The sequence below is a fragment of the Mustela lutreola genome, chromosome 14, assembly GCF_030435805.1.
Source record: "Mustela lutreola isolate mMusLut2 chromosome 14, mMusLut2.pri, whole genome shotgun sequence".
In the NCBI taxonomy this organism is placed as follows: domain Eukaryota; kingdom Metazoa; phylum Chordata; class Mammalia; order Carnivora; family Mustelidae; genus Mustela; species Mustela lutreola.
The window spans coordinates 33,090,917-33,109,219 of NC_081303.1; the positions used below are offsets into that span (position 1 = coordinate 33,090,917).

Below are 18,303 nucleotides of genomic sequence, written 5' to 3' on the forward strand. Positions count from 1 at the left end.
TTGTATCGGCTCCTTAGTTTTACAGCCTGTGGTCTCATAGGAGGAAGTCCTTGTTCTGGACAAAACTGAACCAAGACAAGAATGCCTACAGGGTGAAGAGTTTACAGTCTGATGTCATTTTCTGTCTTCTTCTATACTCTCTCAGCCACTCCTACTGCCAAGCACTCAGGGCTCTCCAGCCACCACCTTACCAGGGGAGAAAAGTAATCTGATTAATTAAAGCTGGGAGATGTTATCACTGAGGCATCCTAGACAGTATGTTAATCCTTTCTTGCTTGTGGATGAGGGTAGTGCTACACACACACACACACACACACACACACACACACCCCACACACAAACACCAGAATTTTAGGCACCACAGAGTGGGAATGGGGAAGATATTTTTAAAATTTATTTATTAATTCATCATTTATTAAACATCTATCCTATATCAGGCTCTGTTCTGGACTCCAAGGATTCAATGATTACCAGGACATGCTTTAAAAGAGGACACCTTTGGGGCAACTGGATGTCTTCATTGGTTAAGCATCGACTCGTTATTTTAGCTCAGATCATGATCTCAGGGTTGTGAGATTGAGCCACATGTTGGGCTCTGGGCTGAATGTGGAGCCTCCTTGGGACTCCCTCTCTTCCTCTCCCTGTGTCCCTTCTCCTCCTACCCCCTGCTCACATGCTGTCTCTAAGAGAATAAAAATTTACAAACAAGCAATAAATAATAAGGAGATCTTTCAAGTTGTCATATAAAAGGTGATTATTCACTCCCCCTGTTTACAAATGCATGAACTTAGCTTTGGAGCATCCCAATTTCAGGGTATGAAATTCATATCATGGAGCAATTTTGTCTAAAGTTTTCAATGTCCAGGAGTGTTCCCTGTGTTCAAAATCCCAGACACCCAGAATAACACCATTTGCTGACTCTATATTAGCTACCCACTAGCTGTTAATCGTGTAGCTTGTCTTGTGGATGCTTCTATAATTCCTCATATTTACATGTGCTCTCCAGCTTATATACCTTGTTCACTCCTTATTTCCTGGGAGAATCATCCTGCTTTGGCATTGAAAAGAGAAGAACAGTGGACTGGGGACAAAATCTGTGTCACTCTAGTCCAGCCATCTAATGACTGCTTGCACCAGAGTGCCCCTGGCTACCTCCAGCAGATTCTTCCACTTATCCCATTCTGGAGTCTGAACCTGCAGGCCACAGGAACAATCTCGCTGCAATGACCAAAGACTTCCCACGTGTCAAATCTGTGGCTATTACTCACCACTTGCTGCCTTACCCAACTTGTGCAGGAATGTGTCACAATTGATACAACACCCCAATGTCAACGTCCAATCGTTTGGTTGGGAGGAAGCTGAGGTTTGCCCTGGGGGACTCCTACCAAAGTTCTGGCTGGGGGAGAAATATCTTACCTTTGAGTGAATTTTGCTGCTTTTACCTGCCCCTGCTCCCTACAGTGCTATTACTTTGCTTTCCCCCAGATATCTGTCACAGCTGTATCACCCTGTGCTAGCTCTCTTCTCCCACCCACTGAGTCCCAAAGGAGCCAGTATCTTTCCTGAGTACTAAAAATCTCCAGGTTGAAGGTAAGCTGGTAAACTGAGGGCACAACTGAGAAGGTTAACCACAGACTCGTGGTATTTGGAGCTTCTACTGCTTTTGCTGCTACTACTAATGGAACTATAATTATTGAGGCCCTCCTATGTGCTGGTTCTCTTCCTTGTGCTTATTATCCCCATTTTATATATGGGAGAATAATGCTCGGAGAGGTGATTTGCTCCAGTTTCCATTTGTTCTTACCCAAGGGAAGCCCTAACCCACTCTATCACTCAAAGACATTTTTTCCTATAATGGTCATATTATCTGGACCACTTGTTTAAACCCCCATTATGAGCCAGGTTAAAGTTCCCTCCCATACAGTTCTTGGGTCTCCTGGACATTGGGGCATGTTGCTAATGATCCAGTTAGGATCTCTGAGTGTTCTTTGGCAGTACCGATGTTCCCTAGAACAAGTAGAAAGCTGATTGGCCCAGAACACTCTGAAGTTTCTAATTTTTTTGCCCAACCTTGACAGACTCTCCTTTCTAACCTAGCCAAAAGGACTTGTACTGACTTCATCTCTCTGCAGCAGCTGCATTCGTGGGCCACTGGGGACTTCTCAAACTTCTCTCTCCTTAGGCTTCTGGTATACCCTTAAATCTTGCTCCTTCTCCTGCTTCTGTGAAAATCCCTGGGTAGTCAGACTGATATAGAGACCCCAAACTCAACATATCTAATCCAAACCAGCTCCCCATTTGCTCCTCCTTTTCCTGTACCTTCTACCTGGGCACCACCATCAATTCAGTCAATCAAACAGAACTCCATTTTTTCCCATATACTTATTTATGAGAACAAATTTCTCAGCACTCAGAGCTATGGAAGGAAAAAAGAAAAACAATATAACTGGTGCTAAATCTTGTTTCATTGTAGCAATAATTACATTCATCCACCGAGACAAGAATTAATTTGGGGAAGAAAAGCCACACTTATTAAAATATGCATTCCTCATTTTGTTTACTAGTTATTAGTCAACATTTTAAAAGAGCATTTTGATCAATTTTGGACAAGCAAATGTTTGAAAAAGATAACTCTCAGAGAATAAATCTTTTAGCAATTTATAACTTCTGATCAGTATCAATGTTAATATCCTAAGGCTGATAACATACCATTTTTTGCTGATGTTGCCATTGGAAGACAACTGGTAAAGGATATGTAGGATTTTTATGTACTGTCTCTTAGAACTACAGAGTTGTTTTTTTAAAATATGTTTTCAGCAAAGAAAAGGATGACTAAAGATATTTTTTTCTTTTTTTTTCTTTTAATTTTTTATTTTTTATAAACATATATTTTTATCCCCAGGGGTACAGGTCTGTGAATCACCAGGTTTACACACTTCACAGCACTCACCAAAGCACATACCCTCCTCAATGTCCATAATCCCACCCCCTTGTCCCAAACCCCCTCCCCCGAATCCGAATGTTTATAGCAGCAATGTCCACAATAGCCAAACTATGGAAAGAACCTAGATGTCCATCAACAGATGAATGGATCAAGAAGATGTGGTATATATACACAATGGAATACTATGCAGCCATCAAAAGATATTTTTAAAAATATACATATGTTACATTACTATAAAGTTCTACAGGAGAAGTGGAATGGAAACACAAAGTCAAACAGTAAAAAGTACGATGAATAATTTCCCAATGTTGAAAAAATAAAGTGCATAGCATGAATTTTTCAATGATGACGATGAACAAATCATTATGTTGATAAATTAAATTTATCTTTAATTGTTGATAATTTAAAATAATATGGCCAGAAATATATTCTCTGCCACCGTTTTCGATGTTGCTCTGAACATACGAAGGGGTTCGGAGTTTTTCAAGTGTTTTAGGGCGTACAAGAGGGCAAAAATAAGTTTGGAAAGCACTGCACTGGCCATTCCAAGTACATTCTACTTCTAAGCATGCCCAGGTTTTTAACAGCCCGAACCCTGGCATCTATCAGTTCTTTCCCTCTGGAATGCTGTTTAATTGTCTGCCAAGCCAACTCCTGCTTATCTTTCAACTCTCCTCTCCAGCTTCTGACCCTTTGGGAACTCTTCCTTGATGCTTTGAACACAATTAGGCACTTTCTCTTCATGTTCCTACCTACCTCAAAGCAGTATCATCACACAGTAGTGGAAGTATATATCTACATGTCTGCCTCACAGTTACGTTGTACAAACCTTTAGGGTGATCTCATTTTATTATTGTATCTCCATTACTGCCACAAACAGATTCAACCACCATTCTCTGAATGAATGATTATGAGTATGGTATTGATAGCTTAGGAAAAAGCTGGTTTACCACAAATTTAAGTCTTCTGCCTTTAAAGATATATTTTCCATTTAAGTGTTGTGGACTAAGGCTAAAGATGTTTAAACTACTGAACCTTAGAGCTCAAGGGGAGCTCATTCATTCATTTACTTATCAAAAAAATTCTACCCTGCATTACCATAGTATTGAAAGCACAAAGTCAAGCTAAAAGTCAGAAATGGGGTGGATGGAAAAGCACAACCATGAATTACATCCTTCTTTCCATGTACTCACTTAAGCCATTGGTAGTCGGAAATTGGATTCAATCTTCAAACCTTCAGGCTGGTGTACTTACCTGCTGGGTCACTCATCTGACCCTCAAAATGCAGGGGTTCTTGAATGTGGACACAAACAGATAATCTTAAGCTTGAGTCTTAAAAAGACTCTATTTAGAAAATCCTAAATGTCTTTCTCTATCATGTTATGCCAGCTGTCTGTACTACTCTACACCTGATTTGGGTCAATATGGTTCCCTTGTTCCATCACAATTACCACTGAACAGGAAGAAATAAATAAGATCATGAGCAATTTCATAGTGAGCCAGATCTTTCAGCTATTCAGTTTAGCCTGCTGCTTTTGAAAAGCACATTAAGGAGCATTTTATGGGAGAACAGTTATTCCTAAGAGGTTTAAGAATAAAATATAAATATACCTAGTCTCTTTTGCAATTCATTATGAGTCAGTGACTCATGAGATAATTTAAACATTTCTTGAAACCATTTACATTTAATACCTTCACTCATTTATTCATTCATCCCTTCGTTTGGTATTTGCAGAACACCTACTAGATGGGAAGTATCCTGCTTATGCATAAAGGTCACAGTTCTTACTCAGATTTCACTACTTTCTACACACACTTGAGTGTGTGTGTGTGTGTGTGTGTGTCTTGCAGTTCTACATAATTTTAGCACATGCAGACCTTTGTGTAACTACTGCCTCAATCAAGATACTAAGCTGGTTCATCACCATTACGATCTCTTTCTTGCTATCCTCCATATCACAGCCCTACTATATCTCTCCCCTCACACCCCAGTCCTGACCCCGGCAACCACTCAGTTGTTCTTTATAATTACCTCATTGAGAATCCTACATAAATCATACAGTATGTAACTTGTGAGTTTGGTTTATTTTTATTTTTCCAACATAATACCCTTGAGATTCTAAGTTGTCATATGCATTCATACTTTGTTCCTTTTTAGTTCTGGGTAATATTCCATTGTATGGATGTAGCACAGTTTGGTTAAGCAGCTAGCATGGAAGGACATCTCTGTCATTTTCAGTTCTTAGGCTCTTACAAATAAAAAGCTGCTGTGAGGGGCAACTGGGTGGCTCAGTGGGTTAAGCCCCTGTCTTTGGCTCAGGTCATGATCTCAGGGTCCTGGGATCGAGCCCCACATTGGGCTCTCTGCTGAGCAGGGAGCCTGTTTCCCCATCTTTCTCTGCCTGCCTCTCTGCCTACTTGTGATCTCTGTCTGTCGAATAAATAAATAAAATCTAAAGAAAAAAAAAGCTGCTGTGAAAACTGACATATAAGTTTTTGAATGGGCCTTAGGGATAAACATCCAAGAATCCAGTTCCTGGATCATCAGGTAAGTGTAGGCTAAGTTTTATAAGAAACTGCCCAAGTATTGTCTAGAGTGGCTGTGCTATTTTACTTTCCCAAGATCAGTGTATGACAGATATGGTTTCTCTGCTTCCCTACCAGCATTTAGTATTGTCACTGTTTGTTTTTTCTTTTTTAAATCTTTTTATTTATTTATTTTTATTTTAGCTCTTCTATAAAGTGTGTTGTAATACCTCATGGTCATTTTAATTTCCATTTCCCTAATGGCTAGTGATACTGAACATCTTTTCATGTGAATATTTTCTTTGGTAAGATGTCTGTTCATGTCTTTGCCCATTTTCCAACTAGAATATTTGTCTAACTATTGAATTTTAAAATTCTTTATAGATTCCAGATACAGATCCTTTAGGAGATGTGTGGTCTGCAAATATTTGCTCCAGGTCTGATATTTCTCTGTTCATCTTAACAAAGTGTTTCTCAGAGAAAATATTTTAAATTTTGGTTAAGTCCAATTTGTAAGTTTTTATTTTTATGAACCATGCTATGAGTGTCATATATAAGCACTTTTCATCTAGGCCTGCCCTCAAGATTTTCTCTTATGTTTTCTTTGAAAAGTTCTATAGGTGTATTTGGGGGGTTCTTTTTAAAATTTAAATTCAATAATTAACATATAATGTATTACTAATTTCAGAGGTAGCGTTCAGTGATTCATCAGCCTTATATAATCCAGTGGTCATTACATCATGTGTCCTACTTATTGTCCATCACCCAGGTACCCCACCCCCTCCAGCAACTCTCAGTTTGTTTCCTATGATTTAGAGTCCCTTATAGTTTGTCTCCTTCTCTGATTTTGTCCTCTTTTATTTTTCTTGGGCTTCTTTTAGTAATTAGCCTCATGCTGTGTGTATTGTTCTTTGACGTGGCTGATGGAGATGTTCTCAGCCTAGCACACTCCTTTTATCCATTATATCTTTCACAGAATTAGTGCTACTATTTGGGTTGCTTCATTCTCCTGTCAAAGTTATGCCCACTTTTGTGCACAAACTTGAGCACAGGGGCTGGAATCTGAGTGGAAGAGTGACAGTTTGAGTCCTTGTCAATCTGAGGTGAAGGCATGTTGACTTGGCATTGAGCAGGTAGCAGGCCGTGCATGCTGACTCGGGCAGGTGGGTGGCTAGACTGTGGATTTGGAATCCATAGGCTGATGACATTTTGTGTGGTGGGGATTGACTGGTTTTGTTCCTGTCATGAATTCCTTTAAATGTTGTTTTTCTGGGGAACTTTACCTCATCTTCTATTCTGAATAAAAGCCTGGCTACATAGAGTATTCTTGGCTGCAGGTTTTTTCCTTTTAAGCACTTTGAATATATCATGCCACTCTCTGCTGAAAAATCCCCTGATAGCCCTATGGGGTAACTGATTTCCTTTCTCTTAATGCTTTCAAAATTCTCTCTCTCTCTCTTTTTTTTATTTAAATATTTTTATTTTTTTATAAACATGTAATGTATTTTTATCTCCAGGGGTACAGGTCTGTGAATCGCCAGGTTTACACACTTCACAGCATTCACCATAGCACATACCCTCCCCGGCGTAAAATTCTCTCTCTCTTTATCACTACTTTTGGCCATCTTATTTACTTTGTAAAAATATGGAATGTGTCACAAATTTTTGTGTCATCTTTTCACAGGGGCCATGCTACTCTTCTCTGAATCGTTCCAATTTTAGTATATGTGATGCCAAAGCAAGAATTGAGCTTATTTTTATATTTGAATCTCTGATTTATGTTAAAATTTTTTACAAGGTGCAAGACTCATATTGAAATTCATTTTCTTTTGCTTATGGACGTCCAGTTGCTATAACACCATTTGCTGAAAATACTTTTGGCTATTAATGTCTACAGTACATATAAAAATATTATTCCTTTCATTTCTCATAGTGGCCATATACTCTTTCTCATTTTCATTTCTTGATCAGTTTTTCTTTGCCTCTCCCCTCCAAAATTTAACTCTGTTAACTTTTTTCTAATTAATGTTTATTTTCTATTTTATTTCTTCTCTTACTTTTATTACTTCTTTTTGTCACCATTTTGTTGATTTAATATGTTATTCCTTGCTGGTTTCTTGGGATGGATACCTAGCTCAGACATCTTCTTTTCTAATATTCAAAACTATAGATTTCACTCTACTTACAGTCTCTTGTATATAACATAAATTTTGATAGGCCCTATTGTCATAATCATTTCACTTAAAAATATGTTCCTATTTCCATTGCAATTTATTCCTTGATCCATGAGGTAATTAGAAATGTATAGCATAATTTCCAAATATTTGTGGATTTCCTAGGGCTTTTTTGGTTGTTTTTGTTGTTATTGACTTCTACCTTATTTCAAATGATATGAGAAAACAAAGACTTCATGATTACAAGCTTTGTAGTTCACTTTTTGGCCCAGAACTCTCAGCAAATTTTCCATGGTACATGAGAATAAGGCACATTCTTTGCTGTTTAAGTATACTATATTAATTTTGTTAATTAAGTCATATGTTAAATATTTTTCAAATATTTTAGGTCTTTATTAGATATTTGTTTAGTTATTATTTTCTAAGAAAATAGTTTTTAAAATAACAAATATGATTGTGGATTTTTCTGTCTTCTTTTTATTTTCGTCAAATTTTGCTTTATATATTTTAGGGCATGTTATTGGGTGCATAAACTTTATCACAGTTACATTTTCCAATTATAAAATATGCCTATTTATCTCTCATAATATGTACTATCTTAAAGTTTACTTTATCTGATATAAGAAAGCTACACTGACTTTCTTTGGGCTAGTATTTTCATTTTATATATATATAAATATATATATATATATTTTTTTTTGCTGATTCTTCTAATTTCAGTTTTTTTTCCTCATATTTAAGATGTGTCTCTTATAAGCACCATATGGTTGGGTTTTGTTTTCAGTCTGATAATTTTTGGCTTTAAAGTGGTATGTTTAGTCCATTTGCTTTTAATGGAATTAATACTTTAGATCATAATCAGTATCTTACTTTTTGTTTCTATTTGTTCTGTTATTTATTCCTATTTTCTTTCCTTGTGTTGCCTTAACTGTATCATTTCATTTCCTGTTCTGTAAGCTTACAAAAGATCATTTATTGTTTAATGGTCACCCTAAAGACTCCAACATGTGTTTTTGACTTATTACTGTCTCAAATTACTAAAATCAGCACTTTTTCTAGATATAGGAAAGGAAAAGACCTTGAATTCTTTATTTTTTTTAATATAATTTTTTATTTTTTATACCAGTCAGAATGGCTAAAATCAACAAGTCAGGAAATGACAGATGCTGGCAAGGATGCGGAGAAAGGGGAACCCTCCTACACTGTTGGTGGGAATGCAAGCTGGTGCAACCTCTCTGGAAAACAGCATGGAGGTTCCTCAAAATGTTGAAAATAGAACTGCCCTATGACCCAGCAATTGCACTATTGGGCATTTACCCTAAAGATACAAACGTAGTGATCCAAAGGGGCACGTGTACTCGAATGTTTATAGCAGCAAGACCTTGAATTCTTTAACTTCACTTACTTTATCTTCTGCTTTTTATACAATTGTTGTCAAATTTTAATTCTACATATATTTTAAACCAAAAAGACACTATTGTTATGACTTTTAATATTTTTATCCTTTCTAGTATCATTCATTTCCTTTTGCATGTCTCTACTTCTCATCTTCCATTTCCTTTTTGCTTGCATAACTTCCTTCAGTATTATTTTATTGCTATAATAGATCTAGTTTGTGACTTTCTTTCTATTTTATCCTTCCTGGGGTTTGTAAAACATTTTGAATCTGTTGTTTCATATTTTCTATTACTTTACAAGTCACAGCCATTATCTCCTTGATATTTCTTTTGCCCTAATATCTTTCCCATCTTCTTCTAGAACTCTGATTTACATTAGGAAATTTTCCTCAGGTCTCAAAAGTCTCAAGTTATTTTCTATATTTTTCCAACACTTTTTCTCTCTGAGCTTCAATACAATGTTTTCTATAATTTTCTAGCCCCTTAATTCTTTCTCCTGCTCATAAACTTATCTATTAATTTCCTAATCTCAGTCTGTATTTTTTGTTCCAAAATTTCCATTTAATACATTATAAATTCCAGTTCTCAGGAGATATTCTTCATTTTTAATATACATTTTCTGGCATATTAATCATAATTATCTTAAAACCAATATCCTATGACTCCAATATATGGTCAATCTGTGAGTTTGTATTTATTAATGATTGCTTTCTTCTTTGTTTAGCTAAGTTTACCATAATTTGGCCCTGCTTTTTGACATAACTGATAATTTTTTACTGGTTGCTGGACATTGTGCATGACAACTTACAGAGGTTCTTCATGATGCTTTCTTCCTCCAGAGGAAGGGAGAAAATATCCAATTTTCTTTTGTTAGGCAGTTAAATATAGGCCACTGACTTTCTTTCACAAAGAGATTTAAGAGTGTTTCAGGCTGGATTTCAGGTTTTGTGTAATCTGGACTATCTCTGTTTGCTTTCACACAAGTGTCTCAGGGCCCCTCCTCTGTGATAGGCCTCAATTCCAACTTTTTCTACCCTCGACTATGAGACTCCTGAAACCATTGTTTGACTTTTTACTCTCTTAGAAGTTTTTTATACTTGTTTTCTTGGGTGCTGTCCCTGAGAATGCATGGGTTAGTAGTTAGCAAATATCTTAAAAGAAAATTATGAGCATAATATCGGGCTTTTTGGGGGATTTCTATTTCTATGGGAGTCTTGGATGACTTGAATGGCCTGATCTTTAATTTTTGTCTCCCTAGTAGTGAGACTTCAGCAGACTTTAGACTGCTCTCTGCTCTGTGTCTATTCTTTTCACTGAGAATTTGGCAATTTCCCTGAATGGAAAAAAACAACAGAGTTATACTTAGAACACACTTCAGTGCATTTTGCTTCTCACTGACATTGGGCCCTCAAATCCTTGTTGTTTCAGCTACTGTCTGATGTCTTCAAATAGCTTTTCCCCCGCCTTGGTATTTTTATCCATTTTTATAGTTAAATGAATCTTATCAATGGCCCAGTTCCAATAAAGTTAGAAAACATTCAGTGCATTCAGTAGTCTGCTCTCACCCAAGTGGTTCTCACTGAAGGCCAAGACTTGTCTTCATAATTGCCAGGCAGATAGATCATTTCTAAAGGTTTTCAAAACACAGATTAAGTTCCCAGCGATAGACCTGGGACTTATGAAAACCATAGCTGGGTAAACCTTGCTGTCAGAACCCCTTCATATATACACCAAAAAATTTTACCATTAGCAAATCAGATATGCACTAATAGGGGAAACTTGTCTACAGTGTTATATGCTTTTCTGCTATCATTGCTTTTGACGAGGATAAGTCAAGACATTCAAACTCACTATTAAATGGTTTATTATTCTAGCCTACCAGGAAGGCTGAAATGACACATTTGCTTTCATCTAGAAAGCAATACTAAACCTCACAAATTTCTGATTTCTCATGTACTCTAAGCTGAAAATGCAAAATTAAGTGATAAAAGGACTTCAGAGCCTTAAAACTGTATCAGATGCTGTAGAGTCATTGTAACCCAGCTTATTAGCAAAGCATTCATTTGGATCACCATATGTTTAATTTTTTTATTGTGTCCCCCTTTACTTGAGATATGTAGCCTTTCTAAAGGTTGACCTGATTCATTCCAGAGATTTTCATACTCTGGTTTCCTCCTGAACAGCAATAATATATTTTTTTAATTTTTATTTTTTATAAACATATAATGTATTTTTATCCCCTAGGGTACAGGTATGTGAATCACCAGGTTTATACACTTCACAGCACTCACCATAGCACATACCCTCCCCAATGTCCATAACCCCACCTCCCTTCCTCCAACCCCTCTCCCCCCAGCAACTCTCAGTTTGTTTTGTGAGATTAAGAGTCACTATGGTTTGTCTCCCTCCCAATCCTATCTTGTTTCATTTATTCTTCTCCTACCCCCTTAACCCCCCATGTTACATCTCCACTTCCTCATATCAGGGAGATCATATGATAGTTGTATTTCTCTGTTTGACTTATTTCGCTAAGCATGATACCCTCTAGTTCCATCCACGTTGTCGCAAATGGCAAGATTTCATTTCTTTTGATGGCTGCATAGTATTCCATTGTGCATATATACCACATCTTCTTTATCCATTCATCTGTTGATGGACATCTAGGTTCTTTCCATAGTTTGGCTATTGTGGACACCAGCAATAATATTTTTTCATCTATTGCTAACCTACTGCTCATCTTCTTTCTTCTCCAATCCATGATACTAGTTGTCCTTCAGAGACTTGCTCATATTTTCTTTAATTATCAATTAAACATGTTCTGGATGCCACTTCACAATGACCTCATTATACATGGATTTGACGTATATAGCATTATGTGATCTTCCTTCAATTTATATTTCTCTGCTTCATATTTGATTACTAAGAAGATTCACTTTGCATAACCTTTTAAAAATCACTTATAAAGTGATTTCTAATCTCTATAATCACTCTTTCCAACAAGAAGATTCCTCCCAATTATGCTAGTTCAGTTTTATTTATTTTTTTTAAAGACTTTATTTATTTATTTGACAGACAGAGATCACAAGTAGGCAGAGCGGCAGGCAGAGAGAGAGAGGAGGAAGCAGGCTCCCTGCAGAGCAGAGAGCCCGATGCGGGGCTCGATCCCAGGACCCTGGGATCATGACCTGAGCTGAAGGCAGAGGCTTTAACCCACTGAGCCACCCAGGCGCCCCTAGTTCAGTTTTAAAATACATTTTGGTAGAATCCTATTCAAGACTCTTTGAAAGTATATATAAATTATATTGAATAATTACTCTTATCCATATTAACTGACTTAATGACTTATTGATTAACAATAGCAATAAGACATTATTAAAGAAATTTTCTTTCTTAGGAATGTAGAGGTTCCACTCAGTATTAAGGTATCACCCTTTTCCCAGGTAAGGAGGCAAGCCCCACCTGCCTGAATGCTCCAGGATTTCCTCAGGAGCCCAATCCTGGATCATGGATCCTGATAAGCCATGTATGAAGCCCCCAGGTCTTCTGTCACATTGATTACTGTAAACCAGGTTTCACAGTCTAGCCATCTTCTTTACTAATTTTCCCCTTGAGACTCTCCAAGACATAAAATAGATCTTATTACACATCAGCAATTTATTTACATCTAGATCATATATTTGTCTAGAACATCCTGAGTCTTTGCCATTCTAATACCTTCTTCTTGTCTATATTGAAACATTTGACCGATTCTTCCAAAAACCATTCTCAGTCCAATGCAGCTAATTCATTGAGAAAATTTATTTTTCTCTTTCTTTCTTTTTTCCTCAAACTCATGTCACATAATCATTTGGGGCCTGCTCCATTTGTCTACCATATTTGGTCTTCACTTCACTTACCCAGGTGACTGATGGCTTCCTTGTCCCAAGGCCACGTGGCAGCACCAGCAAGGTCTTCCCGCACTGAGCTAGCAAAGTAGACATTGAGGAAGTGAGTACTGTTGAGCTGCAGTGCCTCCTTCAGCTCCTTCACACTCATGTATGCCCTGGAAAGTACACAAAACAGAAATGCCACACCAAAGGATCAGTACATAGAAAGCAGGACCATACCTAATCATACTGACATTCTCAGCCATCACTGCCCCTTAGAGGGGCAGAAAGACAGAGACCAAGCTGTCATGAAGATAACAAAAAAGGTACTAGTACACATTTGGGAATTTATTCCAAGATAAATAATATCTTACCTTTTAGCACTATATTATTTATATGAATATTCAGTGTTTAATGTCATACTCAATTCCCATTCTACATCTATATTATTTCTTTAAGATAAATCCAATGATACTCCTAATTATTTGCCCTGAGTATTAACCTCAGGCCATGGTGAAGAAGGCCTTCCACCTCTCAGTTCCTGGTTCCTTCTATCACACTGCATGAACATTATTATGATCAGAAGACCAACTGAATCTCTATTTCAGTATATGCTTGTTTCAGGCATTTTTTTTTTTTTTAAAAAAAGGTGGATAGGAAACATAAAGTAAAAAGAGGAAAAAACAGATGAGTTATAGGTAGAAGAGGATATCATAAAGTATCATAAAGTTACTGCAAGGACTTTTAACTATATGTATATATATATATATATTTTTTTTATAGTGCTTTAATCCACAGAAACTACTCCAACTCCATTACCTTATGCTCTTTACTGAGTATCTCTACTGGTGGACTTCAACGTAACTAGGCAGTATTATGTTTGCACTTACACACAGAATTAAAGGTCTATTAAAAACACATGCCTTGTGAGATTAAGAGTGAGGGTTGCTGGGGAGAGGGGGGTTGGGAGAAGGGGGTGGGATTATGGACATTGGGGAGGGTGTGTGCTTTGGTGAGTGCTGTGAAGTGTGTAAACCTGGTGATTCACAGACCTGTACCCCTGGGGATAAAAATATATGTTTATAAAAATAAAAAATTTAAAAAAAACACATGCCATATGGCCCATAAAAAAGGGAAACAAGCATTTCGTATCTTTATAAGCTCATATATAGTCAAAGACCTTCATCTTCCTGGCATCAGTGAAACTTTAAATTTGCCATAAGCAGAAAGACTCACTCAACATTCTCACTGAAGAACTATTTTAAGAATGAACAACTAAAGCAGAGCTCAGTGGCCCTTTGGATTCACTGGATGTGACCATAGTGTGCTGCTCAAAAAGAGGAATATTCCTATCAGAGCTTCAACTGGGCAGACAGCTCCCTCAACATTAGCTGGAAATTTCCTTTATAGATCATGCTTCATTGTTACTGTACTGACAGACAAACAGAAATCCAGAAGCTCATGTTAGAACAGCATGACCCTTCTTCTCTTGCTTGCTCTGCCTCCCAACCACACTGTTGAAGCTATCTGTTTAATCCACATGTAGGATATACTGGCAAGGAGTACCCAAGAAATAGAGGTCCCAAGGAAGATTGTTTTTGTATTCTTTGGAACAGAAGCAAAAAGGGGAATACAAGTTAAGAAACAAAAAAGATTTTGCTTTAGAACCAAAGATACTTGGGAGAAAGGAGATTTAAAAATACTTTTTCATATTGACTTATATTATCTTGGAAAAATAGTTCTAAGCCCCAAGAAATCATCCAAATTCCATGAGGTGATGTCAGATGTGATCAGAGGGATATTCCTTCTGCTGCTTTCCTGGAGACACAATGTTTTCTGGACTGTTGCCTGGTTTTCCCTGGGTATTAGTCACATTCTCTTTCCCTTTTTCCTTTATTAAAAATAATTACGATTTCCTCTATTGACAAATTGATGGTTTGGAACTGTGATGACATCAAGTAATTCTTCAACATGGAGATGTAGGCCAGGAGAATGGAGAAGAGAGAGGGCAAATGGGAAAAGAGAGAAGAAAAGGAAAGGCCGGGAAATGAAAGGAAAAGAAAGGACAAATGAGGGCAGAGAGAATCAGAGACTGAGTCTACACACAAGTCAGGATACCAAGGAAGACAAGTCACACCCTTTCTCTGTTCCTATTCCAGATTTCCCATTAAAAGTGGGAGTTGGTAACTTGACAGTTTTCTCTCTTTTCTCCTCCCTCACTTTCCCCAAATCCCCCAGTTTCTGGCATAGTTTATTTGGGCTATCTGTGTGTCACTGGCTTCTCCATCTGCCATTTACCAGTCTTGGCTGCCATCCCTCTGTCCTCCCTCCACCCAGCAGTTCCACTAATTTCCCTTGAGCACCCTCCAAGAGGCCTCCTCCTCCACCACCAACCTCATTAGCTGGTTCTACTCATCTCTCTTTTTCTTCTTTGCCCAACCCTCTCGCCAGCCATAAATTACCCTTCCAGATGAGAGTATTTATGACATGCTGGTGGCAAACTGGGAGTGGTTGCTCTGACTGCTGCTCTCCACAGAGATACATGTAGACAGAAGTCAGCAAGTATAAGGAGGAGAACACATTTTAAAAAGCTAGGGACAGTTGAAAGCATCATTAATTAAACTGATAGAAGGAAACCTTACTTTGTTAGAAACAAAGACTTTTTTCTCTAATCTGAAAAGGGTAAAACTTAGATATTAATGTGTCTCCTTTATATGTAGAATGCCCTGCCTAATACAAAATGTACACCTGTTCACAAGCTGATTGGACCTAACAAAGATAAACTTCTTACTAATGTGACCAGAGCCTGGCTTAGACATTGAGTGTGGGAAATGGACATTACTCTTAAATTCAGAGCTTTAGGAATGATTCATGAGGAGACAGACGTGACATCCAAAATAATTTAATAATCAAGGGAGGGGAAATAATATGTGCAAGTATCATAAAAAGCACAAGTGTCTCTTTACTGACCAGAACTATGTATGAAAAGGAAGATAAACTGTGTTAATCTGCTGAATTTCTGCTAGGATCTCCTTTTGCTCATACTCTCCAAATTCTAGACTGAAGAAGACCTCACCATGAACTTCTCCCTGAGGACCCAGGCTGACCAAAGTAAAGTTGTATTTTGATTTTTATAAAAAACTGTCTCAGAAACAAGCTCTGCTTGAGACAGACATATAAAGTTGTTCCACCCACTGCTCAAGTCTGTTATTTCTGACATGGCCCCTGAAAGAATGCAGACCTGACTCACCATTTTATGACTATGACCTACTGGGATTAACCACTACCTGTATCCAGCACCTGTGTTTCTTTGTCCCTCAGACGTAGTGCATTCATTTTGACCTATGCCATGCTCCCTGACTGCTGACCCCCAGCCATGCTCCAGTGCCTAAGTGCACATGCAAGCCCCAACTTTTGCTTAGTTTCAGACTAAGTAAAAGTGAAAAAATACTTTAAAATGACTATTTGTGCTCTAGCTTTATAGTCAGCTGAGTAACTCCTTTATAGACGGATAGAAATAATCGCAAGAATGGAGCCAGAAAGAAGCAAAATATCATAAACTATCGGAAGGACATTGAACCAGTATCAAAAATTGGCATGCTGAAAAACAAGACATAAAGGATGCTTGTGTGCCCAAAGATCTCAGAGAAAGTCCTCTCCTGAGGAAGACCCTGACTGTACTCTACAGGTGCAAGGCAGTCTCCATGACAACAAAACCAGATGCCCCCTAGAACCCTCAGGCAATTAGCCTTATGGAAACAATTAGCCAAAATTGGAATACTTTGGTTTGGTTAAATCAAAACCTTTCTGTTGTTACTGTATACCATGGTTCTCTACCCAACATGTACAGAAGGGGTCCATCTGCTACTCGATCCACTATCTACTTTGCCAACCATGCTTCCTCCTCCTTGTGAATTTCACCTTTGACCTGCTCTCCCAACCCTTTCACTATGCTCACACCGTGGAGTTTATCAGTCTGCAGAGTACCAACCAGCTCTCTCCCCGTACTCAGTGCAACTCTAAAAACTTAGTTTTTCTCCTTCTCTCAAATTCCTCCCGCTCTTAGGTGCCTGATACTCTACTACATCACCATACACTTTACTCCTTTCTTTATTTTCCCACCTCCTGGTTAGTTCCTACACATCAAGCGTCCAGTGCCTTGCCCACAGCCTTCTCCTTCCCTACCTCCTATCATCCATTACTTAGGAAATTTCAGCATCTGTGTGAAACATCACTGAAGATGGTCTGCTTTTTAAATTTCTTACCTCCAGTTGTCCCCATACCTTATATTCATGGTCACCCTTACTCATAGTGGTTTTTATTCTTGATGTCCTATAGATCTTTAATTCTACTTGTGTATACTTTTACTTGTTTATGGTCACCTCCTCTCCAGGAAGGATTTGAGATCACCATTCTTCTCTTGCTCCTCCTCTCCCACCAACCTCAATCCCTTATTCCCTGATTCTTAGTAAATGATCATGCTTCCTTCTTCAATGATGGAATTGAAGACATTCGTCATAGACTCTAACACACACATACACACACATTCACTTCCTTACCTATTTTTGTGCCCTTATCTCTGGTCCCACAGGATGAGGTTTCTAGGAAAATCATAGCTTCCTTCTCCCTTTCCAAATCAAACTTCTTGAAAGAATAATTTTTCTGACAGATTCATTTCTTTTTTCCATGTACCCCTAATCCCTGACTTTCACAGGTATCAGTTTACCAAAACTGCTTTTGTTAAAATTGTCAGTGACTTCCAAACTGTCCCTCCCCACAAAATGAAAAAAAAAAAAATCAGTTACCTTCTTATGAGAATTCTTTATTGCATTTTAATATTAAGTTACTTCCTGCTTCTTAGTTTTCTACTTCTTCTGCTTTTTTTTTTTTTTCCCAATGTTCTTTTCTGGTTGTATTCTTGCTTTTGAGACCACTCTCAAAAGGAGTCCTCTTTCCCCTTCTAATCCTTAAAAGTTATTCCCCAGGATTCTGTGGTCTTGTTTCTGATACATTCTTTTGTCATGCTCCTTGTTCGCTACTGGGAACTCTTCTACTCTTAAACTTTGAAGCACGATCAGTCCTTAGATATCTACATATGTATGTATGTATAGAACTACAGATTAGATTCTTTCTCTTTTATGGCAAGACATCTCCCCCTAGATCACACACGGACATCTTGAGGTCAAAATGTCAATGTAATGGGTGGTTCTATCTGAGCACAAAAGAAATTTCAGTGAACCTGAAATAGTGGTCTAACCAATGAATACATGGACATCTTTTCCACAGGCAGATAACACAGGAAGGATTGAGTTTTGGCTAAACACAGAGAAGTATGTATCTGTGTCCCTGGAAAGATAGAAGGCAAAGACAAGGGAAAGACTGCAATGGCAATTTGT

The 18,303-nt window shown here is 37.7% G+C and overlaps 1 protein-coding gene and 1 non-coding gene across 2 annotated transcripts in view; both read right to left on the reverse strand.

The window, feature by feature from the left end:
* PAPPA2 (pappalysin 2) overlaps positions 1-18,303 on the reverse strand; it is a 294,379-nt gene that overhangs the window by 174,029 nt on the left and 102,047 nt on the right. Inside the window, exon 3 of the mRNA XM_059144906.1 lies at positions 12,938-13,083. Coding sequence (XP_059000889.1) covers positions 12,938-13,083 — 146 coding nt within the window. The remainder of the gene's footprint in view (positions 1-12,937; positions 13,084-18,303) is intronic.
* LOC131815365 (U6 spliceosomal RNA) lies at positions 7,110-7,212 on the reverse strand. Its single transcript, XR_009347681.1, has one exon. It is a non-coding gene; the product is annotated as a U6 spliceosomal RNA (small nuclear RNA).